Source organism: Brienomyrus brachyistius, chromosome 23 (assembly GCF_023856365.1).
Source record: "Brienomyrus brachyistius isolate T26 chromosome 23, BBRACH_0.4, whole genome shotgun sequence".
In the NCBI taxonomy this organism is placed as follows: Eukaryota; Metazoa; Chordata; class Actinopteri; order Osteoglossiformes; family Mormyridae; genus Brienomyrus; species Brienomyrus brachyistius.
In genome coordinates, this window is record NC_064555.1 from 4,953,532 (window position 1) to 4,979,213 (window position 25,682).

A 25,682-nucleotide genomic window follows, 5' to 3' on the forward strand; every position below is an offset into this window, starting at 1 on the left:
CATGTGCATTAACACAGCTGATGTATGATTAAGTAACACATTTCCCTCATGATTTGTTTGATTTTTATATTTTTTATGCTTCAAAGTTGCTCTACGCCAGTGAGACAGTTCATTACACAACCAAATTTCAACATTTGAGAAGCCTCAACACATACACTACATAAATATTAAATTCATAAACATTATACTACTATAATTCATTAAAAATATATTTGCGACAGGACACGTTTTAACACAGTTGTTCTTTGCTGTCCGCTTGTGTCAAGAGTCGTCATAGACGAAGTATCTGATGGAGTGAGAAGGTAAGTCTGTTGTGGTAGAAATTTATCAGTCGGTGCTTTAGAGTATGACTGTATTGCTGAGTTCAGGGAGGAAGCACTTCGATGATGTCTCCGTGGTAATGCTCAAAAAACTTCCTGGTCAACATAACCTTTATAGGGGTACACACACAGTTCTCGCCCCTTCCTCTCAACCAGATCAAACTGGTTAGGGTAGGTTGTGCACTTTGTAACACATATGCTTTATGCAGTTTGCAAGCATGTATACTTCATACTGCAGGCCTGGGGCACGTGCGGGGGTGTCTACACTTTTGCATGACCTCTGTCTTTTCTGCTAAGTGTGCTCGACGCTCGCACCTTTGTCCCCAAGACTGTATTTACTGTGTTCCAAAACATGAATGCAACCCTTAGCTCAAACCTCAATTCTCTTTTAGCCTGTCTCGTGAGTGACAGCTGTCTGTCACCCAGGCGTTCTTGCAACAATATATGAAAAAATGCATTTCAAAAGAAGTTTATCTAAAACATAGTTAAGAAAAACACACCTCATGTTCAATTTTTCTCTCACACCTTGTTCTTGGGCATTTTGTTTAATAAATGTATTGATATTTTTGTTTCTTGGACAGCATGTCATTTTTATTGCTGTAAGGGCTGGGTAATTTAATTCCTCTCAAAATAATCGCATGTATTTTTTCTATCTGATTCTGAGTAATTACACAAGGTCACTTCACCTCCCACGTGACAGCCATTAAAAAAAAAAAGTTTGTATTTCAAACAGAATCTGGCTGCTGTTACGCCACATCTGTGACTAATGTCACGAATGATAAGAATGATTAAACCGTTAATTATTATGGAAATTAGATCTGTGTTAATATTTTGTCTGTTCATTTTGCCATTTTGTAAAATAAAATACAATTGCTTGTTCTGCCACTGGTATTATAGTTTACATATGACGACGTGTTTGTTAGTTTTGGTAGTTTTCTAGTTTTCAGGGGTCTCAGGTTGCTGCCTTCCCTCGCCCTAATATAAGTCGTCCCATGTTTAAAACTTCTCAAAAAAGATGGATCTATAATTGCAAATGTGAACGATGTTGATACTGTTCATATGCAGTATGCAATATTAATCTACATGAAATTAGAGCATCAAGCGGACGGGATGATAGTCTGCTGCAAAGAAAAATCGTTAACTTTCGACGAAAATAACGAGCGAGGTAAATGCCGGTGAACACCATAAATAAGGGTGTATTAGCCACCAAAGCGTTTTAGGATTAGAGCCAAGAGTGGGAGCAGCTTGGGGGCGGTGGTCAGGTTTATAGCTGGAGTATAAATGGTGGAGCCGCGCGTCCCGCAGCTGACGGGCTCAGTGACGCCAGCGCCTGACTGAGGATCCCGCAGCTGCCGGTGGCTCCAGGGGAAACGCGCCGCAAGTGGCGAGGGTAGGACTCCGAACTGATATATGATAGCAGTGTATTACTAATTAGCAAATAATGAAACGTTAAAATGTGTTTTAATAGATTTATATAACTGAACCATAGATTTGTATGAACCGTCGTAATGGATCGTTTGTGTGCTTAGTACCAGTTGCGCCTCATTATGTTAGGAGTCCGGCATCATAAAGTCACTGACTTCCTAACCTCGTTAAATCGGGTTGCTAATTGGACTCCTGTTTTAGTTACACTGGTTTTGCTACAAACTGACAGACCCGCACCGAGCCGTATCAGGATGGGCGCTGTCCGCCACTTTCGTGGGGGGGACTAATAACATTGGACTAATAATTCAAGTATCGCGCTTGAGTTTTTGTGCTTTTTAAAACGGATCACTTGTTCTCACACTGACGTGCAGTATAACAGGGTGACGTTTTTGAAGAAGCAGTGAAGGAAGTAACGGCTTTGGGGGGGACGGGGTGTCGTAATTGGATCAGTAATTTCGGAGTAGAGAGACACATTCCCATATTTGCATACTGCGTAATCAGTTTCGTTGCTTATATAAGCGGTGGCTGTTTGGGAACGAAAGGCGAGGCTGTGTCGGACTTCGCAGTTAGGCAATCAGAGATTAATTGCAGCCATTCTTTGAATGGATGGCTGCCGTATCAGGAACAATTCTCGAGAAGACTTATGAAGAGTGTTTATATAGCCAGGTTTTAGTACAAGTGGAGTTAGCGAGATGCTATCCTAGGTGGGGGGGGGGCGAAAATAAAAGTTGCCGACCGGGTGGGGTGGCGGCAATAGTAAAAGTTTTAATTGAATAATTTAGCAATTATATTAAATCACTAGGCAACACGTAACTTGAGGGGGCACAAGTAACATAGTAACTTATTTACGACTGAAGTGAAAGTCATTAACAAATATAGTAACTCTATGAAATACATTAAATGTTATGATCAATTAATGAATAACAAACATTGGATCAGCACGTAACTAACACAGTTTCTGGATAATTAATAGATTAGAGGGTGTACTACTACATTATTTGTGCTCCCTCAAGTTCATCAGTACCGGTCCTTGCCAATGTGTGGTGCTCTAAGTGAGCCTCACCGCTGGCAGCCCCCGTTTGAGGTGGAGGTAAGGAGCATGTGCTGATGATGGCTCGTTGCTGCACCCACCACACGACAAACCGGCCTCAGGGATGAGAGCCTGAGTGTAGCCGTATAGCGGGCGATACCTCGGCATCATGCTAGTCCAAATGGAGAAGTCTGAGATTTTTCCAGTGGCTGGAGTGCCAATCCTGCCACCAACTCCCAAATTTCCCTGTAAAGTGGAGGACCTCCTTATAGGGCTGGATGTAGATTAACATCATACCCAGGATGAAGCAACTGCAGGCTAAGGGCCTTGGTCGAGGGCCCAATGGAGGAGGATCACTACTTTCATTCAAACCAGTGACTTTCCGATCTCTGGCACAGATCCCTAGCTTCAGATCAACCACCCCGCTGATCATGGGATATTCTTACCATTTACAAGGCAATCTCCGTAAACTGTGGCACTGTTAAGATATTTTCACAATTTTGGGAATTCTGAAGGATCATTTACCTTTGTCCCGAAAGCTGCTGTTGCTACAGCCAACAACAGCACACCCAGCTATGATAAACGCGGCAAAACATTGCCGATCGTATGTACATAATACCATGCGCCAGACAGGAAACTATGCACCAACATGGCCGACGACGGCCTTTGCTTTAGCGGGAATGCTACACTGTGATGTGACCCGCAATCCTCCTTTTCTTGCTCAAGAGGAGGCAGAGTTTCCAACTTTTTGTCGAGGTCGCTTGATTGGCATTTGCCGGCCCTGGTGCCGTCTTCCCCAGTTACCCATTCCAGCTTCTTTCCCACAGACTACGCACCAAGCCGGGAGAGATGGTGATGAAAGATGTGATCCAAGGGCGTGAAAGACAGCAATTGAACCAAAAGCAGTAAACATCCTGCTAGACTATTTTCTGTAGAATCCACATATTCATGTATCATATTTCAGTGGTATTTTGTTAAGGATGTAGCCTATAATTTATTAAAAATATTATCGCTACCCGTGTCTAAATTAGCCATATGCCAATAAACATCTGCCAGAATTGTAGTGTAGTGAATAACATTCTATTACTTTAAATTGAACAGACTGACTTTGATTTCATTTCAGTATCTAACGAAGCTCCCAACCTTTTATGCAGAACCTCCAGTGATGATTGTTGGGTGAAGCATTATAAATATATGAATTCAGGCAGCCGAAAGCTAGTTCCTTCTTCGGTATCCTTTAAAGTGTGTGACGTGCAGTGTTTTAGGTCGGATTTATCCACCCCCACTGACTTCGTCTTCCTGGTTATTAAATGTCTGCTGTTTTTAATCCTTTTTAAAATTGTTAAGCAGAGCACAGCTGCTCTTCTGAAAACCGATAATGTGTTCCTATTGATTGTAGGCATTTAAGTGATGAAAATTATGCTCCCTAACTGCTCCAATACACTGTTAATTGTTCAGACCTTTCAAGAGAGAATGTTTTGGTTTCCTGGAAAATTTCTTCTTGAGGAAATTTGATTTCAGGCAATTTATCACGGAGGAACGTAGACATGCTGTCCTGTTCCTCTTCATTGCTGGTGCGATCTCGTGCATCTGATGTTTTTTTTCCATTTCATTTCGTGCGTTTCTGTTTCAGGCTTGTGTGCTTATGTTCTTGGCTGTTTGTCTCTTTCTGACAGCATTTCTGTCGGTTCTGTCATGGTGAATTTCCATAGGCTGCTGTGTGTTCCCTCATGTATGGGCGTCAGTGCGCACTCTTTGCATGCTTGTGCACAGCCGGTTCTCGCGCTGCCGTCGTCACCCGTAACGCAGGACGGGAAGCGTCCAGAAGTGCATGAGAAGCCATCCACCAGTAATTGTTAGGATTTTTAGCAAAGGCATAAAATGCATTAATGCGACTTCTTTTTTTTTAATTTATTTTTTTTTAAAAAAAGGGTTACATAATATCAATTAGTCGTGGGAATCTGTCAGTTCCCAGCAATCTTACTAATAAAAACTAATAATTGTAGATTGTTGTGCAATGATTAATGCACGAACATCACTAAGTATCAATTTGTGCTGTTTTGAGGTAAAAACTCAGATCAGATTGGTACAAGAGCCAAAGAACATTGTGTCTTTGCAATGATTCAGATGATATGTAAAGGGAAAAACTTTGCTTATATTAAAAAACTAAATCTACTTTAATCTTAATTTCTTTTTCATTTCTTTGCTCAATCTACTGGTAATTCCCGGCAGAAATTAAGCCTGGACTGAGGAGCCCAGCTAAATCACAGAAGGCTGATTGGGCAGGACACTCTGATGGGTAAGTTCATGAGGTGTGAATGGGAGGTGGGATCATAGACGGGCACGGCAAGTGGGTACCTCTGCCTGTGGTCAGATAGCTGTGATGCCTGTCTGAATGCCGTGATTCCTGTCATTACGTCGCAGACAGGAAGCCCGCGGGTGAAGCAGATCATGAGCACAGATGAGCATCCTTACTGTGCCCGCAGAATAGTCCCACAGTTCCACTGAAATGTCGGTGAAATCCAAGTAGACCTTTTGAGCACCTTTCATGAAGGACCATTAAACCATGGATTGCACTGCAGTGATTTGAAGCGCATCACCCTCTGTTACTACTGTCTCTTACCTTGCGTGGTTTCCAGCAGCATCTATTCCGTTCCATGGAAAGTACATTAGTAACTAATATACGGCAAAGTGCTTCTTAGAGTAACATTGTGTTGATAAGCAGGGTACGTATTATTTTGGCGGAATTCTAATTCCCGTCACAATCATATTCTCCTTCTGCACAGGAATAGAGGTGTTTTTAGCTGGCTCAGAAGTAGCAGATACCACCCAAATCAAGGCATGATGAACACTTCTGTGGGTCCATCGAGGCTGACTCTCATCCCCAATATTAGCTCAGTCTCCACCAATAATGCTGGCCCTCACAGCGGGGCCAAGCCCAAGGCCTGTGAACAGCTTACCATCACCACGGAGGTGTTCCTCAGCCTGGGCCTTGTCAGTCTTCTCGCCAACATCCTTGTTATCTGCGCCGTCGTCAAGAACCAGAACCTGCACTCGCCCATGTACCTGTTCGTGTGCAGCTTGGCCGTGGCAGATATGCTGGTAAGTGTCTCCAACGCCTTGGAGACCATAATCATCTACCTCCTCAACAACGGCCAGCTGGTGGTGAGCGACCACTTCATCCGGCAGATGGACAACGTCTTCGATTCCATGATCTGCATCTCCGTGGTAGCCTCCATGTGCAGCCTGCTGGCCATCGCCGTGGACCGCTACGTCACCATCTTCTACGCCCTGCGGTACCACAACATCATGACCGTCCGGCGGGCGACCTTCATCATCACCGGCATCTGGACCTTCTGCACAGGCTGCGGCATCGTCTTCATCATCTACTCGGACAGCACGCCCGTCATCATCTGCCTGGTGTCCATGTTTTTTGCCATGCTCCTATTGATGGCCTCCCTCTACAGTCACATGTTCATGCTGGCTCGATCCCACGTCAAGCGCATCGCCGCCATGCCTGGCCAGAACGCCGTCCACCAGCGGACCAGCATGAAAGGTGCCATCACGCTCACCATCCTCCTGGGCATCTTCATCGTCTGCTGGTCCCCCTTCTTCCTCCACCTGATCCTCATGATCTCCTGCCCCAGGAACCTCTACTGCGTCTGCTACATGTCTCACTTCCACATGTACCTCATCCTGATCATGTGTAACTCCGTCATCGACCCGCTCATCTACGCTTTCCGTAGCCAGGAGATGAGGAAGACCTTCAAGGAGATTATCTGCTGCTACAGCATGCCCAACATCTGCAGGCTATCGAGGTAGGGTTACCATGAGAATAAAACAGGAGAGCCAGTGGATACAGATGTACCATCGTACTGTCATTCAAACCAATCAAGGGGATACTTCACCACGTGTACTAGGTACAGCTGAAGTGTTCCTGTGCTTCCCAGATGTGTATAAACCCCAGAGAAAATGCCTCTGATGGACACAATGGCTGATGGGGTCTGTAATTCCTTCTAGTGATAGCCCGTCCGCTCTCCGTACCCCAGGACGCCCCCTGCTGTACTTACATACTTCATGCACTCAGCATACTACCCAGTAATGTTTACAAAGGCGAAGACCTCTAATGTTATTGCATGCAATCTCTGCAGCCTGCTAACCCCTACAAATTAAACCATCACGAGAAATAAAAATACAGATGTTTGTGTTCGTGATAGGATCGCACCTCCGAGGTTTTTATGCTCGTGGACTGTTATTTGTCAGATGTTTGGAATGACCGCATTTGTTACCCTCTGCGTAAGGGAGGTGGACATCCGGGACTGTATACCAGTGAGAGTGAGAGTGAGAGACCTGTCGATTCTTTCCTATGGGCAAAGCCATATTCCGAACAGTGACAACCTTAACCATAAGTAACCATCCCCACAACAGCAGAATAACAGGTTTTTATCACATTGTGGGGTCATTTGATCCCCACAATGTAAGGTATAGCTGCACCTCACACACACACACACACACACACCCTCGGCAGAACCAATATCTGTAATGAACAAATAATTACTCTAATTAAATTGTGCACCGGTGGGGAAAAAAGTGAATTTGAATTCTTAAGTTAATGACGACATTTAAGAAACTGCTGATGTAATCTGGGTAGAAGGCAAGTGTTTAAATCCTCTTGACACGGAGCCTTGTTCCGTTTTTGCTGGCATATTTCCGTCGTGACTGACGAGGCGCATGGACATCAGCCTGAGATGCTCTCGCGTCTATGGCTTGGCCTCGGGGCTGGGATTCCCCGTCTGCCTGCTTTCATGTCGCCTTTAGACCGGGCCCAGCTCCTCTCACGGTGGTAGGATGGTAATTGGGAGCAGCCGGGTCAGACTCTGAGGTTCGTCTGCTTGGATCACGGCTAAAGAGGCCGGGCCTGGCTGCACCAACGGGCTAATTGGACCCAGAGGGAAACATGCATGATGCTTTGGGGGCTCAGAGCAGGACTCACGGTGGTGTTCTGAGGAATAACTCGGCATCTGCTGCTCAAAGACCTGCACGCCCACCTCCTCCTGCCTCATAAATATGTATTCATCATTAAAATGTTATGAATCACTATCCTGCTTTTTTTTCCTGTCAGACCCCATCCTGCCTCAGACGAGTCTCCAGCCTCTGAACCGGACTTTGAACAGCCGGTTCTGCTCCGATCATGTTTTTAGGTACTGAACTCAGAAGCGCTCATTACCCCCTGATTAAAGGAGCAGAGGCATTGTCACGCAGCGGCCCTGTCCAGCCCATTCTGTGTCTCACTGACAGCCTGGGTAGGGATATGAAGGCCAGAGCTGATTAGCAACCCCTGGTGTGTTCTAGCAGGCAGGCGGCAACCTCTGGAACACTTTTTAACAACACACACGTATGTGCGGGTTTGCCTGTGTTACCTTTCTCCAGACAATCCATCCAGATGGACACACAACGGACATTCAGCAATTTCACTGTAGTACAGCTTTCTGTTTATTGTATTTCAGAAACAATATAATATACATATATAGTATTATAGATTAATTTTACAGTAAGACTGAGCCATGTCAGCTGATGGTACTTCATCTTCTCATACACAGTCCTCTTGCATTCAGTTCGCTCAGAGATCACTTTAGCGTGGAGTTAACCTAGAAACGGAGAGCATCTGCTGCCACCTACTGGTCGCCATGCACATCTGCATCCACGCAGGGGCCATCAGCACGACACTCCCTAATCCCCAAATGCAGAATTGTGCATGTTCTCCTGTGCAATACGCAACACAGAAATGCAGGTCCCACATGGTCATTTTCACCAAAGCCCATAATAACATCATGCAGCCCTCAGGAGGACTCTGAGGTCTTGTCCCTCGGGATCGTGCAAACTGCCATTTGCCCCTTAGGTGGGTGACTTATCAGTATTTTCCATAAAGTGACCTGCACTTGTATATGTACATGAGCTGTCTCAGTGCCCTCTAGTTCAAACCCTAAAATATACTGCATTCCATCCTATTTTACACTAAGTTACTGAACAAAAGACACTTTTGTTTGCCTGTGGATGGCACTGTGTGTGCTGCAGTGTAGCTGAGAGTTTATCTTCAGTGTGTCTGTCAGCCCATCATCAAGGCTTTAGGAGATCTTTCCACAACAAGCTCACACAATATACAGCAGAATCGCAGCTCTCACGGCAGGGAGGAAGTGCAGGTTTTCCAGCTAAAAAAGACGAGAGACTAACGTTGTCTCAGCACCGCACAAGTGTTGTCAGCCGGGTACAGTAACCACAGCAACCAGGACTAGGGCTGTGAAGCAGTACTTCAGATCTCACCTTGCCCAGGACGCTCCCTTTAGGACTCTGGGGCTCCACACGAATATCCTCTTAGTTCACGAGCAGGAACCTGAAGTTGTTTTCATAGATGATGATGGTGAAGCAGCAGGCAGGGGTGACTCTGAACAAGGTGGGGATGATCCTTTTGCGAAATCCAATGGCAACCTCATTCCTAAGGGGAGAGAAGCTGTAATCAAACAAACCCTTGTGCAGACATGGATGTGAGCTTTGGCACTGCCTCACATCAGAGTCTATCATCAACTTACCCCAAAACGGCTAAATCTGGTAGAAGTCACTCAAGTCATTACAAGGCTGTTCACGGAGCTGGGGAGCAAGTACTGATCCTTGGCACCAATGAGCCCAACCTGCCTCCATGTCCTCCTCAGGAGGTCCTCGGTGCCGCTGTAGGTGTTGCGCTTGTCCTGTAGACACACATGGATCACCTGTTAGGGCAGATATTTTCGATATGGCTGCCATGGTGATATGTTCCCATGGACTCTGAGCAAAGAAAGAGCAAGGTGGCCTGTTACAGTGCCTGCATGGCCCCCACCTGAGAGATCCTGAAGCTCAGGAGAGGCCGGAACATGGTAGTATCCTCCCCGGCAGCCACGCCCACCAGCGCTACATAAAGAATGACACTTCCACCCATTATGCAAATCAACTCTGCCGTTAAACAACTTAAATTTGTGAAGATCCGGTCACGGATTGGCTGGAAAAATGATTATGGAAAGTCAGTCTCCATTCATCATGCTCTCATTTCTGTTAAATAAACATAACTTATCACTAACTGTCAGGCATGCTACACTGGCCAAGAAGGGATTTCAAAACGAGTGTAAAGTTTCCAGGGGGCTGTTCAAAACTGTGATTTGAAACTGCTGCCTAAAGGGAACTTAGATGAATATGAAAATGAGATGCGATGCAGACCCTACCATGTATAGACCAGGAAGACCCTCAGGATGGTGTATTTTCACGAGAGCATCTAGCATGTCTCTGTACTGCCCCCTGGAGGGAGCGGCATTATACTGCAGGGCCAGGCATGTCTCCATGACTCCCAGTGAGTTTGTCGGAGTGTTGTGACGTCTGAAAAGAGGACGGGAGAAGAGGACACTGCAGATAGGGACACTGGAGATCTGTGTTCAAATACAATGTTTGCAAACAAGAAGCCCACTGGTGAAGTGATCCTCACCAAAGTGCCAAACAGTGCATCAGTCAAATCATGAGTTTAACAGCACGTGGAACTCTTCTCTAACCTCTGCTTAAATGTCAGTTTATTTCCTGTTCTTGTAGTTGGGCTGAGTTTGGGTTTTTATTCAGCTGATCTTCAAAGCATCTCCGGTCATCAGATCACCTGATCATCAGAGCATCTCCGATCCAGCAGACTAGAGGCTAATTCCACAGTCCTGGTCTGCTGAGGGGACACTGATACCTCACTGACCCAGTTCTTCTAAAAATACTTCAAGGCACTGTACTGAGGTAACTCCAGCCAATGAACTTTGGGGATCCTCTTTTAACGTCTCATAGTTTCTAAAACCTCCCCCTGTCATCCATCCATCCATCCATTTTCCAAACTGCTTATCCTATTGGGTCGCGGGGGGTCCGGAGCCTATCCCGGAAGCAATGGGCACGAGGCAGGGAACAACCCAGGATGGGGGGCCAGCCCATCGCAGGGCACACTCACACATGCACACCTATGGGCAATTTAGCAAGTCCAATTAGCCTCAGCATGTTTTTGGACTGTGGGGGGAAACCGGAGTACCTGGAGGAAACCCCACGACGACATGGGGAGAACATGCAAACTCCGCACACATGTGACCCAGGCAGAGACTCAAACCCGGGTCCCAGAGGTGTGAGGCAACAGTGCTAACCACTGCACCACCATGCCCCCTCCCCCTGTCATGTCATAATATTATTTTCTCTGATTTTTTATGTACTAAATTTTGTCTTACATTGTGCTTATTTGATTTTCCCTTTAAATTCTCACTTCTGCTGAAATTTGACCATTCCTGTTTAGAATAAATGAGTATTTAATAAATTGACATTCCTTTCCATTTTTCCTCAGGCAGCTGCATCCTTTTCTAGAAATCACCATGACACTGAAAGTGATTCCTGTACTGTACAGTGCAGCGTGGGTCCCATCTTTCTGAAAGCCTCACCTTCTCTGACAAGAGGAGCCCGAATATGTCATGCATGCTGCTGCAATACATCAGCTGCTCTCAGACAATCAAGCAGCACTGTAGAAATGGCGGTCATTTTTAAAAGATTTTAAAGGTCACATAATAGTGTGAATTGTAAATTAATAATATCAACAAAGAGAATTTCATAAACACAAGACCTTTATTTACAACAGAATACACCAATAAAGCAGATCTGTCATTGCAATGTACCACATAAACAGCCACTGCTGCTCGGTCCCTGTGCTGAGATGTCAGGAATGAGCAGGCATGTGGACTACAGACCTTAAAATGCCCAGTTCTCAAAAGATGTCTGCTAATAAAGTATAGCAATAGTGATATGTGCTGTTACATTAGGTGGAACGTAAGAACATAAGAAATTTGCAAACGAGAGGAGGCCATTCGGCCCATCAAGCTCGTTTGGGGAGAACTTAACTAATAGCTCAGAGCTGTTAGAATCTTATCTAGCTCTGATTTAAAGAAACCCAGGGTTTTAGCTTGCGCTACACTAGCAGGGAGACTATTCCATACTCTACATGCTGTGTAAGGAAGTGCTTCCTCGAATTCAATTTAAAATGTTCTCCCACTAATTTCCACTTAAAGTAATGAGAAGATTAAGGCACATCATTTTTATTCCTACGTACGTAAAAAGCTCCCCGTACAGAATCTGCTACTTGAAAGTATTGTTACATCAAAGCCCAGCCCAATCAGACTCCATTCATTAAGAGACTGGAACGCGTCCCGCACGCAGGAAGCCAAACACCATGTACTCATTGCCGTCCTCCATGCCTATCCCTCACTTGCTCAGGCAGTGTACAAGACACCTGTACAAAACTTGTCCTGACATGCCACTCACGAGAGAAAACACAGACCGCAGGATGCGCCAGCTCCACTATGTTGGGGGGGGGTCACACCTTGGTACAGCCCTCGGATTCCCTCCAGTCGCCAGATGCTCTTAAAGAATATTGCCATTGTACTGCGGTCTCAGCTCCAGTCCTTCACTCGCCGCAAAGTTACAAAGCACTTATAAGCACTTATAGAAACACTTATAACACATAGAGTGAAGTGCGACTGAGCTACACTGAAGATAAGCGGGTTTTCCCGGAGCCTTTAACAATAAACCTCTGGCAGATGGGTATTAATCCGAGTGCTTACAGCCAGCCATCTGTCACTTATGTACACCATGTCATTGCAGCTGCAAGGCAATGAAAACCATACACCTGCGAGTCTGATTCTGACAAGGTCCAAAGGATGAAGCAATGAAGTGGCCGCCACTCCCCCGCAGCCAGATTTTCGTGCCGCACATGGCTGAAGAGGCATCGGAGGTTGGAGAGGAAGAGAAACACTGCTGGCACTGCGCTATTCTGCACCGAAGCACATATCGAGTGATCAGCTGCAGAACCGGCGCCGGTCAAACCCGAAACACTATGTACGCGGCGCTGAGCAGATCAGCATGTATCACCTTCGTTCCACGCAAAGCCCAAACCGCGGCATTGCAAGCTTGACAGCGCATCAGCAAGGCGAAAAACAGTGCGACGTCATGCCGAACTACATATCCCACAGTGCAGCGCGAAAACTTCCTTACCCATTATGAAGATCAATTATAACTAGTATCACAATATCAAAGGGTCCACATTTTTGTGTTTTTCATACATGATGAGCACGTAATAAACAGTATATTTTGGTGTAATTATAGAAACTCATTTTCAAAAATACTTTTGCTTTTTACATGTAATTTCCCACCCTCTCGTCTTTTAATTTTACAGTAGGCTACTATGAATTCACCACGCAAACTGGAGTTAAACAAAATATGAAACACATCCCTCAATCTTTTATACCGTTTGACTGCAGTTACTCTTCCACACCGGTAGATGGTCACATCAATCTAAATAAGCATCGACTGCGAAATCAAAATAACTCGATGGTAATATTAATGTTTTTCGCGTTATACGCCCATTATAACGGTGTGGAGTGAAACGTGTAATAGAAAAGTCTATAGCTAAGGATGGCTGTACCCGGTTATGTAAAATGTAAAAGGTTTACAAATAATTTATTTAATTATACATAAAGCCTTGTTTGAATGCAGGGTCCATGAGATGTTTAGGAGGAGTTAAAACTAACCGCGCTTATAAAGAAATAATGGTTTAGTGTAAGACTTACCCACGGAAACAGAAAAAATGTAGATCATAATGAAAACACGATGTATTTTGAATGTAATGTCTTAACTTCCCAATAGGTGGTGCCAACGAGCGGCAATTGGAATTCTGAAATGCTGTTACACGACATATATTTTAATTAACGTATATATTTTAATATGTGATAATGTGTATTTTCCCACGAGCTAATTAATGCTTTAAAAATACATATACAGATCTAGCTCTGTATATGGAAACAATATACGGTTGTTATTGCTGGAATTAGATTTTTTTGACACTCCCCACAGACATGAACACAAACGTGTGTGTGTGTGTGTGTGTGTGTGTATTTGTCCTACGCTGCATCAGCGCTCTGTCTCAACTTCATCGGACCCCATGCACCTTTACTGGATAAGTGCTTGGAAGGTGGATGGATAAAAGTCTTTTGCATATTAAACAGAGTCGTATTTGTAAATGATAAGTTTATGTATGTATGTATTTATTTATTAAGTATTTATTCGAAAACAACATTTGCCTTCGAATCCAGGAGCATAAAAAACCAACAATCATTGTCGCCATCGTTAAACTTGGGATGTTGCATCGATCTCTGCGAGTAACTTTTTTAACGAGTGCAAACTCTTGTTTTGTCAAGGGAAGCAGTCTGCTTCAACAAGATCAGCAACTATCTGCTTTTTCTTAAGCAAATTAAATTTAAAAATCATTGCTTTTAATTATAGTAAAAGCCCCATGAGGCTTCTCGGACGGGCTCTTAAATCGTGCTCGTTTCCAGAATCGTTATTTGAATCATTTTGAAATTACTGTACACACCATCGCTCGATCTCTGAATTCACATAACCAGACCTGGCTTGTGCATTTCGAAGAGGATGAGCTTGATACCTCGAAATATACATGTATGGAGATCAATATACCTACATGGGACCATGAAATATATTTATTGGTATACTGTATACGTGCAGTCAATGAGGTCATGCAGCAGCCATGTGTGTGTGGTAATTTTGCTGAATTACTACATACAGCTTAGCCAGAGTGTGAGGCTGTCAGTTGTATATATTCCTATCAATACCTTGTATACTCATCTTTATAATCGCAATTACTGAAGGCAATAACGAGCAAACCGACTGAACGTGTTAGAATAATCGGTTCTCGACCTTTTACTGCCGTCTTTACAACCGGTTGAACGATGTCGAGCAACATTTTCCTAAAGTGGATGACTGAAATGTCCGGCTGGCTTTTGAGTGATGGTAGTAAGGCGAGGTATAGGCAATTAAGCGGTGTGTTTGAATTTCAACACAAAATTATTAACTGGATGATTAAATCCCACTAAAGACAATCTACCCATTTTGGCACAGGAGGATATTTCCAGCGCTGCTTCAATTTAGGCATCATACAGTTTAAAATGAATAATGCTTCTGAAACCTGTAAGAAGTACAACATGCAGTGAGGCAGTGACGTAAATGGACAAAATCTGCTTTTGCAGGTTATGGCTTCACTGGTCTTTGCTCGGAATTGGAACAAAACATAAGGGGAATATAACACTGAGCTAGTGAAATAAAGAGGTTCAAGCGCAAACACATCCTGAATTGATTAGTCACGTCATGAAGATGATATACGGTCCAGTAAGTGGAACTCCGAGCAGGCTTCGCGGTTAAATAGGGACAATGTGCCGGCTATTCGCGTCCTGATGAGCTTTTACGGTGGCCGGGTATATATAGGCCTATATACATATGGCGCTTTGACAAAGCGGCTTCTACATTTCCTACACCTGCATGGCTCGTCCAGTCCGCGTTTTCAGTGCGATCGCCCCGCCTGTCAAAGAAGGAGCCGCGGCTCTGCTCTTCCGCTCGCCTCCCCGGGAGCCGCTCAGCCCCCTCCGGCGGCTCTCCATCGCTCCGCCTACCTGCCTTGTCGGGATTTTTTTTATTTTTTTTTCTTTGCATCCATTTTTGTGCGTTTAAGAAGTATCCAAGAATTAACGAGCGGGATAAGAGACAGCAGGAGGAAATCGGCGAGGAGGCGATGAAAAGGGACCAAAAGGCGACCGCCGCAGAGTGCAAATAAGGGAGGACGGTGATGGGCTAGACGGGATTTACCATGAGTGGCAAATAAAAGGTAAGGGCTCGTTTTAAATGCCTGCATATGCAGCACCGAGCGGTTCTCACAGCTGCCAGCGACGTGCGTGTCCTTTTTAATGCTTTTCCACATAGGGGAAGCCGCGCTGTCCATGCAGATCATCTACAACGGGTACTGTGCTCGCCTTTAATGCCATGTGGATGTGAATGAAATCCTGATTTTCTGCCATCATTTCGCTGGCTTCCAGTTACCTGGAAAGACACAGATTTGGTGTAAGGGGGGTGGGGGCGGCGTTAAGTGAGAGGTGCTTACCCCGACCGTGCGTATCCATGCTCCAGCTGATGTTACATTTTGCGTGCATTAATCATGCGTGTGATATGCGCACACATATGTCCGACTCAGTACGTGGGAAAAAAAATCAATATTTGATAAACAAATGATAAACACGGCGATTGTTTCTTACAATCAGAGCTGTTTGGGAATTGTTGTTTGACAGCAGAACGCCGTGAAAATATGGGGATTATGTTACATTTAATTATTCATTATTTTAAAAATGTTTTTCTTGAATTCCATGTTTTAAATGGCTGATCGTTTCGCAGTCCGATCTAAAGATGTCTGCTCCGCCCGGGCCCCGGGGCGGCCCCGCCGCTCCTCCTGCGGCTGCCGTCCTGCCGGAGATGCCGGACCTCAGCCACCTCACCGAGGAGGAGAGGAAGATCATTCTGGCCGTCATGGACCGGCAGAAGAAGGAGGAGGAGAAGGAGCAGTCCATGCTGAAGTAAGCTGTGTGCTGCTCGCACTGAACCCCGGCAGCTTTGCTGCAGTGATTGTCGGGTCGCCGCAGCTCCTCTGTCCGGGTCTCAAGGTCCGAGGAGCGTGTTGAATCCGGCATGGAAACGCGTCTGCGGTGCCAGCTCCGTGCCGATGCCCCAGCTTGGCAATGATGCCCTGCCACACAGCTGGGGACAGGCGCGCGCGCGTGTGTGTGTGTGTGTGGGGGGGGGAGACACACGCTTCTTAATTGGCACTGATGGCGCAGCCCCGCTGCATTTCAGTGTGCAGATGCGATGTGCTGCACCCCTTCCCAGCGCACATACACTGGCTTTTCTGATGCCTTTGGGTTGGGGAAGCAACGGCCGCCATCTTCGCTTAGAAATCCTATCAAGTCCCCCTTTTATTGCGGGTGATAGCACGTTGATATGCTCTCGAAGGAGCTGCCCTGGGGTTAGGGGCATGAACGCTGTGTATTATTATTATTATCATTATTGTTATGGTGATGAGGGTGTTGTTGATGATGATGATGATGATGGCTATGAGCGGCGCTCCTGCGCGTCTCCCGGTGCGCTTTCAGAACCACGGCGCTGTCCGTTCCGTTTTAAGGTGGAGTCGCTTCACATATCTTAGCGGCGCATTCTGGATAAAATTTCATCGGCTTTAATACCACGACTACAGATGCGACCGACTGAATAATTCCTCATTTTGACCAGAATCATGCAAAAGGCTTTATTAGCGCTGATAACTTCTGTTAAATTATGTCAGACAAGACGAAAATAATCAGATTTTATAATCAGCTTTTGATCAGAGTTATTTTTGATTGTAATTGAAAGACGCCAATACCAACGTATTTCTTACTTTGCATGCCATTATTAAAAATGAAATTATTAAAAATTAACGGCGATGAATGCTCAGTAGATGATATTTTTACTGCACTTGATCTGCGTTACACCTTAATGTTGCACAAGATGCGCGTATCCTACTGTATTGGTATATTCATTCATTTTTTTCCGTTTTGTTACGAGTCATTCATTACATTTGAACCTGTTAGGAAATGAGTAGATGGGACTTATGAACGGTGGGCACTCGGTAGCCAGATTCTGCCATTCCAGTGGGTTTGTGTCTTTCGAAGTTTCACGGTTAGGATTTTTAGCTGAAAGGTCAGGAAGCGTTTCCTGCCTGTACGGCTGAGCATTTACGCTGCACTCGTGAAGTGTACCGAGTGAGTCAGGCTTGGTATCATAGATTCTTATATGTTTCTTAAGTTAACCTGGTCTGAACCTCCACGGTCACTGGTAAAAAGCAGTTTCAAGTCTTAATAAAAATACCTGGCAGGCATTCACGGCACCTTTGCTCCTGAGCTTCTTGGAGGTCTAAGCGTTTAGACTGTAAAGACTTCTCGGTCATCATAGCAAATCCCATGGGACACCACTGTTGTATCTTAGAGTCAATACTCGATCTGACTTATTTCAGTCAACAATATCCAGTTGAACAAACAGTAGCACAACTGTCATTGACACTTTGCTTGATGTATGCTGGACAAATAATAACATTAATTTTAAGACAGACTGACAGCATAATTTTAAAAGCCTCATTTCACAGATATCATCCGATAAATGTAAATTCATGCAGGTTTGGGGTCTCATGCTCTAGTTTCTCCATAACAATATAACGTGACTGTTAGTATTACTGTAAGTGCTACATATTTGCATGAAATATATTTGTATATAGATTTACAACAAAGATCCTGATTGAGCTTTAAGGTTTTGATAGGGCAGGATTTTATAGGTTTGATGGGATCAGGATTGATGGGTTAGATGGGACAAAGTTTGATGGGTTAAATGTGTCAGATGGGACAGGGTTTGATGGGTAAGATGGGTTGGATGGGATAGGGTTTGATGGGTAAGGTGGGTTGGATAGGATAGGGTTTGATGGGTAAGATGGGTTGGATGGGATAGGGTTTGATGGGTAAGGTGGGTTGGATAGGATAGGGTTTGATGGGTAAGGTGGGTTGGATAGGATAGGGTTTGATGGGTAAGATGGGTTGGATAGGATAGGGTTTGATGGGTAAGGTGGGTTGGATAGGATAGGGTTTGATGGGTAAGATGGGTTGGATAGGATAGGGTTTGATGGGTAAGGTGGGTTGGATAGGATAGGGTTTGATGGGTAAGGTGGGTTGGATAGGATAGGGTTTGATGGGTAAGATGGGTTGGATAGGATAGGGTTTGATGGGTAAGATGGGTTGGATAGGATAGGGTTTGATGGGTAAGGTGGGTTGGATAGGATAGGGTTTGATGGGTAAGATGGGTTGGATAGGATAGGGTTTGATGGGTAAGATGGGTTGGATGGGATAGGGTTTGATGGGTAAGATGGGTTGGATAGGATAGGGTTTGATGGGTAAGGTGGGTTACATTGGACAGCATTCTTTCATTTTGTTACTGTGACACTTGCAGCTTCATGAAATATCATGTAACATCTTTGGTGTGTTTAAGGTGCTGCTTCGGTTACCCATGTCTCCAGAGAAACATCTCCCTCACTATCTTATGACCTTACACTGCTGGGAGAAAATGAGCTTCCCCTCGGCACCTGAGCACAGCTACCAACGCGTAGACCAGCCCCGTGTGCCTGCAGGCCTGGCCCTTCAAGGCTGCCTCAGTCATAGCAAAGTGATGCCACGATGGTGGACTCTCATTACGAGAGCGCATCTCTGCGAAAAAAACGAAAGCCGGCCAGCAGACTCTCCCTCTTTATCTTGCAGAATGACACACTTGCCATTAATTGCTGGGTTTCTGTTATCCTCTTGTTCATTTTTCAAAGGCTACTTCACTCAGTGTGGTCGGAAACCACAAATGGACAGCTGGAGTTGAATCAAAGGCGTGTGAAGGAGTGAGAGGCAGACTGTCCAGACCCGGACCTGCATTCCTCACTGCAGCAGAAGCACGGGCACAGAAAGAGACATACAGCGATGCTTCTTCTAGAGAACCTGCTCTCACCTTAGGCCGAGGAGCCGATGCTGAGTGAATATTTGCTCAGCCCCTTCTCAGCGTGGGGCCAAGCAGCTTGAAGTAGTGGATGCTGAACACTGCTAGATGATTTTTCAGAAGGTTGTGAGCAGATTTCTGGGTCCGTGTTACTCAGCAGTGTGTTGACGTGGGCCACCTCAGCCCATCCTCTGTGAATCATCATGGCTGAAGTGACTGCCTGGATCCTTCAACTCCAGCAGTGACCTTCTTTGATAATAGTGTTAAGGTTAACCCTAACCCTTAACGCTAACCTCTAACCCCCTGACCCTAACCCTTCTTTGATGGGGTAGAGCAGGTAAAGGCCTCGCCCTTAACGGGGACCTTCGTACATCATAGAAGACACTGCTTCCATATGGTCTCATTCAGCATCAGGCTTTCTCTTTTATGAAGGAAAATCAGAAATCATTATTGTAAGAAAGGTGATATAAAACATAGTGTGCTTATGCTTATTGTACAACCTCACAGAAATACGCACAGCAAAGGTAACTGGAGACAGCAAGTGCTCCATCACTCACGGCTGACTGATCCGGAAGGTTCTGAGCCCATCTTGTGGCACCAGAGCCATCAAACATTCTCCTTTCTTGCCCCGTGAGACTCTCCTACTGAACCTGCTGATTTTTCCTTTCTTTCCTCGGTTACCTGCAGACATACATAGGAAGATATAAACCCAAAGGCATTTGCCATGAAATACTGATGCAAAGGATCATGATTGCACCATTATGTTTAATGCAGCCACTGGTCAGTTGCTTTATTTATTTAATATATAGTGTAATGACTGTTTATGGCCAACAGGGGGCCCCCATAAATGCATGGTTTTAGTGCTTCCAAACACTACTGTTGCCTATACAGCCGTAATTGGTGGCAACAGCCATTGTCTCCTCACCTTCCTTCACTGACCGTCATGTGAAGCTGAGGTCCACCACCAGGTGATCTTCCCTTCTTCGTAACATCCTGGTACGTGGCTGTGAGGCTTTGAGGGTGACTCAAAGGGCATCATTGAATCAATTTACAGGTGCATGAACCATCCTTGTTGTTTCCTGGACTGCAGGGGGTGACGTTCTCAAAGCACAATCTTTAAAACCTTTGAGGGTGGCTCAGCATGGTGGTTGTATGTGACGAGTCTGTAGGATCGCCCCATTTATCAGGGTGAAGACGTGTGAGTGCACTACGGCGCCCCCTCTAGGGTGTGGGGCTGCCTAACACCCTGGGAGAGTTTCTAGATTTCCATCCTTTTTGCTTGATTATTGATAGTGATTGGATGGAAGAGTAGAGTTGTTTTTTTAGTACTTGTTTGGCAAGCTTTATTTTTAAGGATCAATTCTCAGTTTTGATTTTGTCAATATGCCCCTGGGGAAACCTGCCCTTGGTATGGCGTGAATTAATCTGAGGGTTAATTGTATATCAGCCTATTATTAGCGGACAGTGTTTGAAGCATTGGGTGCTGTGTTGTGTTTGCGTCAGGGGAGCCCTGGCTGGCTTCCCAATGTTTGATTTAAGAAGCACAAAATGGCATTTTGGAACCAAGGTCTGTGATCCACTTGAAAATATCCTGGACGGCTCAGAGCTATGGCCTTCGGTCCTGTTGAGTCAGACTCTCATGATCCATCCTGACCTGCATAGATATGGATTCTGCTGGATCCTGTGTGATGGGTCTCGTCTGCAGGAAGAGCAGTCCGGACCACAGTGCAAACTACAGTCCCGTATGCGGCACAGACCACAGTTCCTCGGCTGATCAGTAGCTCTGCCTGTGGCCTGCTCCATCTACGGCACGAAGTCCATCTGGTGTACAGGGCGTTTGGCCATGTGGAAGGGAGATTGACACAGAGGGTGTCTATGGATTTTGATATGTTGCCAGCGGAAGCAGGGACCAGACAGCGGCGTGTGCAGCTGGACGAGCGGCTCGAGCGGCGGTGGGTCGGTCTTCGGTCCGCGTTCACATGCTGAGGCTGAGATTTCTGTCTGAGCAGCTTGTGTAGGTGTGAATATCATCACTACATGTCAGCTCCATCAAAATAGAGAGGAATAGCATATGATCGTTTTGGGCACAGTCTGAACGTCAACTACATGAAGCTGGAGGAGGTGTGAAAATATGATATCTGCTTATAAAGTAATTAAGTGACACGTCGTTTTTTTGTGATTTGTGTTGGTCATTTGAATCCCAGTATTCAGCCAAGATGGACCTGCTAATGGCAGTGTGGATATTCCAAGCTCCCCCGACCCACCCCACCCCTCAGGCCTCCTACGTAGCTCCTCCCAACTCCCTTTGGTTCCTCCTGGCCTCCTCTCTGACCTCCCCTGTCCCCACAGGCTCCCCCTTGCGTCCTCCCCAATTTCCATGGTTCCCCCCTGCTCTCCTCTGTCTCCTCTTAAACTTCCCTAATCCCACCATCTCCCCCTGACCTTCTCTTCCATCCCCCAGCTCCCCTCGCCTCCTGCTGGCCTCTTCTCCTTCCCCTCCAGCTCCCACTGACTCCCCCTGTCTTTCTCCCTGACCTCCGAACCTTTCCCCGTCCTCTCAATCAGCTCCCTCCAGCCCCCCATCTCCCCCTGCCTCCAATCAGCTCCCTTGCGGCCCCCGTGGGATCACCGTAAGTGTTAAATGGTGTCCGGGCCGTGCCAGTGTGCCAGCTGGCCGGCTCTCCACTCCGCCTGCCCTTTCCTCTCCGCCCGCCCTCCCTGCACTGCCCGCTTGCACGCCCGCTTGCACCAGGTGCGGCTCTGGGTGGCCTCGGTGCCGGTCACCAGGAGCCGCTGCTAAATTAAAAGAGCATTTGTGTGTTTCCGTGGGAGCAAACGGCAGCTGGCTAATGGCTGCTTCTCGGGCTTTTAGCGTCTCCTTTGACAGGTCAGGTGATCATGCGGGTGCTGGGTGCGGGCGGCTCTCTTCCTGCCCAGCGACAGGCTTTTCCCCTAAGCGCTCACTCATGCTACTCTCTGTCCTTGAAAAAGACCCGGAAATGGCAACTTTTTTGGAGATAACTGTAAATCGAATAATATTTTTATTTACAGATTTCCTACGTACGACCAGAGATGCTACATGCATTCTAATATGCAGTGATTAAAAAACAAATTTGTCATCAGTCATTAGGAAGGCTAAGCACTGGTATTTCCCATCATAGTGAGCTCACATGACCGGCTGTCCCCCACAGAGCTGCACATGCCCTCAGCTTCATAGCAGCGCTTTATGGGCTGAGATCACCGCTTCTTGTCTGTGGTCAGTTCTGTGGACCATCTGGGTCACTGCAGGTCCTCTCTGAGTGAGGACGGCTTCCTCGTAGTTTAGATTGGATATCTCTGAGGTATTAGTGGGATGGATACCTCACAGTTTGGATTGGATATCTCTGAGGTACTAGTGGAATAGATACCTCACAGTTTGGGTTGGATATCTCTGAGGCATTAGTGAGATGGATACCTTGCACTTTGGATTGGATATCTCTGAGGTATCAGTGGGATGGATACCTTGCACTTTGGATTGGATATCTCTGAGGTATCAGTGGGATGGATACCTTGCACTTTGGATTGGATATCTCTGAGGTATCAGTGGGATGGATACCTTGCACTTTGGATTGGGTATCTCTGAGGTATCAGTGGGATGGATACCTTGCACTTTGGATTGGATATCTCTGAAGTATCAGTGGGATGGATACCTTGCACTTTGGATTGGGTATCTCTGAGGTATCAGTGGGATGGATACCTTGCACTTTGGATTGGATATCTCTGAAGTATCAGTGGGATGGATACCTTGCACTTTGGATTGGATATTTATGATGCATACATCAGTCAAAGCCTGTAGTAAATGAGAGTTTGATTTGACTCATTTGACTCAGTTTGCCCCAGCTTCCTCTGGCTGGTCTTGTGATGCCCCAAGGGACACCTGTGTGCCTTTCCCCCTCCCTCCACATGACGTGACTGCATATGCTTCCTCGCCCCGGGCAGGTTAAGTAGCTGCCGATCGCTTTCAGCTGCAAGCAGCTGTCAGCCTGTGCGATCTGGACACACATCCAGGTATTATAAACCTGGCTGTGAGCTGCAGTTGATGCAAGGAGTAGGGCATCCCGAAAAAGGCTAATTATGAATTGGCTAATTAAACTGCACATCAGGTTGTGTGTTAGGAACAGAGCATGTTGCACATTGTGTTATAGATGTTATATATATATATATGGTTAGTGAGTAATATACTTCATAGGTATATAAATGACATCTGTTTGGTAATAAGAGTGAGTGTGAATTGGCTACCACAAACATTGAAAACAAACAGTGCCCGATGCTTTGAGGCCCAATCTGGCTGCTTCCTGCATTAACAGGAAGTTGCAGCTCCTGGAATCGAAGCCAGCAGCCCCTGGGGCCTCAGGCTTTGCTCTGACCTTGACCTCGGAAAGCGGCATGCCTGGGGGGTGTTCCTCTAAGCTGCCAGATTAGGCTAATCTTATGATCAGATCAAATCATACCTTTGATGTACTGAAGCAGGTTGATGTTATGGTAGTACAGCAGTGTTGGGGGAATGTGGTGCTCAGTCTTTGGGGAAGAAGATTCACAGCATTTGGGGAATGTAATGCTTGGTGTTGGGGATGCAAATCCTCACGTTTGGGCAAGTCAATCCCTAACATTTGAGGAGTGAGTTTAAGAAACACGATTTCTGAGGTTTGGGGAACGTGATGCCCAGTGTTCGAAGATCGAGATTCCTGGCATTTGAGGAACATGATTCCTGGGGTTTGGGGAACACGATTCCTGCGGTTTGGGGAACATAATTCCTGGGGTTTGGGGAACACAATTCCTGGGGTTTGGGGAACACAATTCCTGGGGTTTGGGGAACACGATTCCTGGGGTTTGGGGAACACGATTCCTGCGGTTTGGGGAACACAATTCCTGGAGTTTGGGGAACACGATTCCTGCGGTTTGGGGAACACAATTCCTGGGGTTTGGGGAACATGATTCCTGGGGTTTGGGGAACATGATTCCTGCGGTTTGGGGAACACGATTCCTGCGGTTTGGGGAACACAATTCCTGGGGTTTGGGGAACACGATTCCTGCGGTTTGGGGAACACGATTCCTGGCATTTGAGGAACATGATTCCTGGGGTTTGGGGAACATGATTCCCGCGGTTTGGGGAACACAATTCCTGGGGTTTGGGGAACATGATTCCTGCGGTTTGGGGAACACAATTCCCTGTGTTTGGGGAACGAGATTCCACGTTTGGGGGAAGGTGATGCCCGGCGTTTGGGGGAACACGATTCTTAGTGTTTGAGGAACGTGATGCTCAGTGTGACCATACCAGTAACCTCTGAGCCTTTTAAGAACCTTCTATTCAGAGGCTTGCATCTCAGCGTTGTGCTGAGAGACATCGCTCCATGGTCTTCACATCCAGCGTGATGTCCTTCCTTAAGACGGGGTGGTTCAGGGGTCTTCTTCACTGACCACTGTCACTTTCTGGGAGTGTTGATTGGATGCCATGACAGGTTTGACATACAGGAAGATCAGAATGAGGCGTGTAGGGCTTGATCCTCCAGTCAAATTACCAGTTGCTAAATCTCAGTGGCTTGTTTGAAATGACGGAGCAGATGAATGTAAGGCTGCCACAGAGCCGAAGAGGGTACACTTTGTTGATGTAAAGAGAGAATTTTTGGTTTATTGCCACCTAGTGGATATAAACTGTCAGGCCAATATCCACGTGTGGTCTTAGATATTGGATTCAGGTTCATAGAACTGCTGTTTTCCTTCTCTGTCCTTTGTTCTGAAAGGGATTTCATATCAAGGGGTCCAGGGCCACTCAAAACTTGGCAAGAATCTAAATCTAGCACAAGTACAGAGTGTGATATTCTGTTTTTTGCAGAGATGCTCCTCAGAAATAAAGTCTGTGGATTGGAAAAAAAAATAGTGCTCGTAGCCCCCCCCCCCTCATGTGGAGACAATTGATTGACACCCTGATTTTTGCTCTCGGAGATAAAGAATTAGGATCAGAGATTTAAGTCGTGGAAGTCAGTGGCCTAGAACAGCGATTCTCAACCTATGGGTCGCAACCCAACAGTTTTGAAAGGGTTGCGAGGCAGAGTTGGAAATGTAAGCATTTTAAAACCAGCAAGCCCTGCTGCTGATCCACGATCAGATTCCCCAGTTCCAATCCTAGAATTAGCCTATATAAATCGGTCTTGGATCTGCAACCGCTTAGCGCAAAACTACTGAATGCTCAACCAATCCAAGAAGCCAAACCTCAGATGCTTAATTAAAAATTCACTGGCACATCCAATCACATTTCTGCAATGGGCATTGATTGGCGTAAATTGCATAGTGCACTGCGTACTTGATCATAGCGTTAATTTAGACCTGTACTTGATATAGGGTCGCGACTGAGCTGGTGTGGTAAAAACTGGGTCGTGGTGCAAAAAAGGTGGAGA

General features: G+C 45.9%; 2 protein-coding genes across 6 annotated transcripts in view; both read left to right on the top strand.

The window, feature by feature from the left end:
• The first annotated feature begins 1,577 nt into the window (after nt 1-1,577).
• mc5ra (melanocortin 5a receptor) lies at nt 1,578-8,002 on the top strand. Of its 2 annotated transcripts, XM_048993379.1 has the most exons (4): nt 1,578-1,710; nt 5,008-5,074; nt 5,562-5,877; nt 5,965-8,002. In XM_048993379.1, the coding sequence occupies exons 3-4, from the start codon at nt 5,617-5,619 to the stop codon at nt 6,595-6,597; spliced, it is 894 nt and encodes a 297-aa protein (XP_048849336.1). In that variant the 5' UTR covers nt 1,578-1,710; nt 5,008-5,074; nt 5,562-5,616; the 3' UTR covers nt 6,598-8,002. The 2 variants fall into 2 exon arrangements, with proteins under 2 accessions (XP_048849336.1, XP_048849335.1); XM_048993378.1 differs by having other exon boundaries at nt 5,562-8,002.
• Nucleotides 8,003-15,276: 7,274 nt separating this feature from the next.
• The window catches only part of rims2b (regulating synaptic membrane exocytosis 2b), a 74,982-nt gene continuing 64,576 nt past the window's right edge, over nt 15,277-25,682 (top strand). For 2 of the 4 annotated variants that reach the window (XM_048993372.1, XM_048993373.1), the window contains exons 1-2: nt 15,279-15,532; nt 16,093-16,271. In XM_048993372.1, the coding sequence (XP_048849329.1) occupies nt 16,105-16,271 (167 nt within the window). In that variant the 5' untranslated portion in view covers nt 15,279-15,532; nt 16,093-16,104. Of the gene's footprint in view, nt 15,533-16,092; nt 16,272-25,682 lie in introns of all 4 variants that reach the window. The other 2 variants (XM_048993370.1, XM_048993371.1) reach the window with 2 other exon arrangements.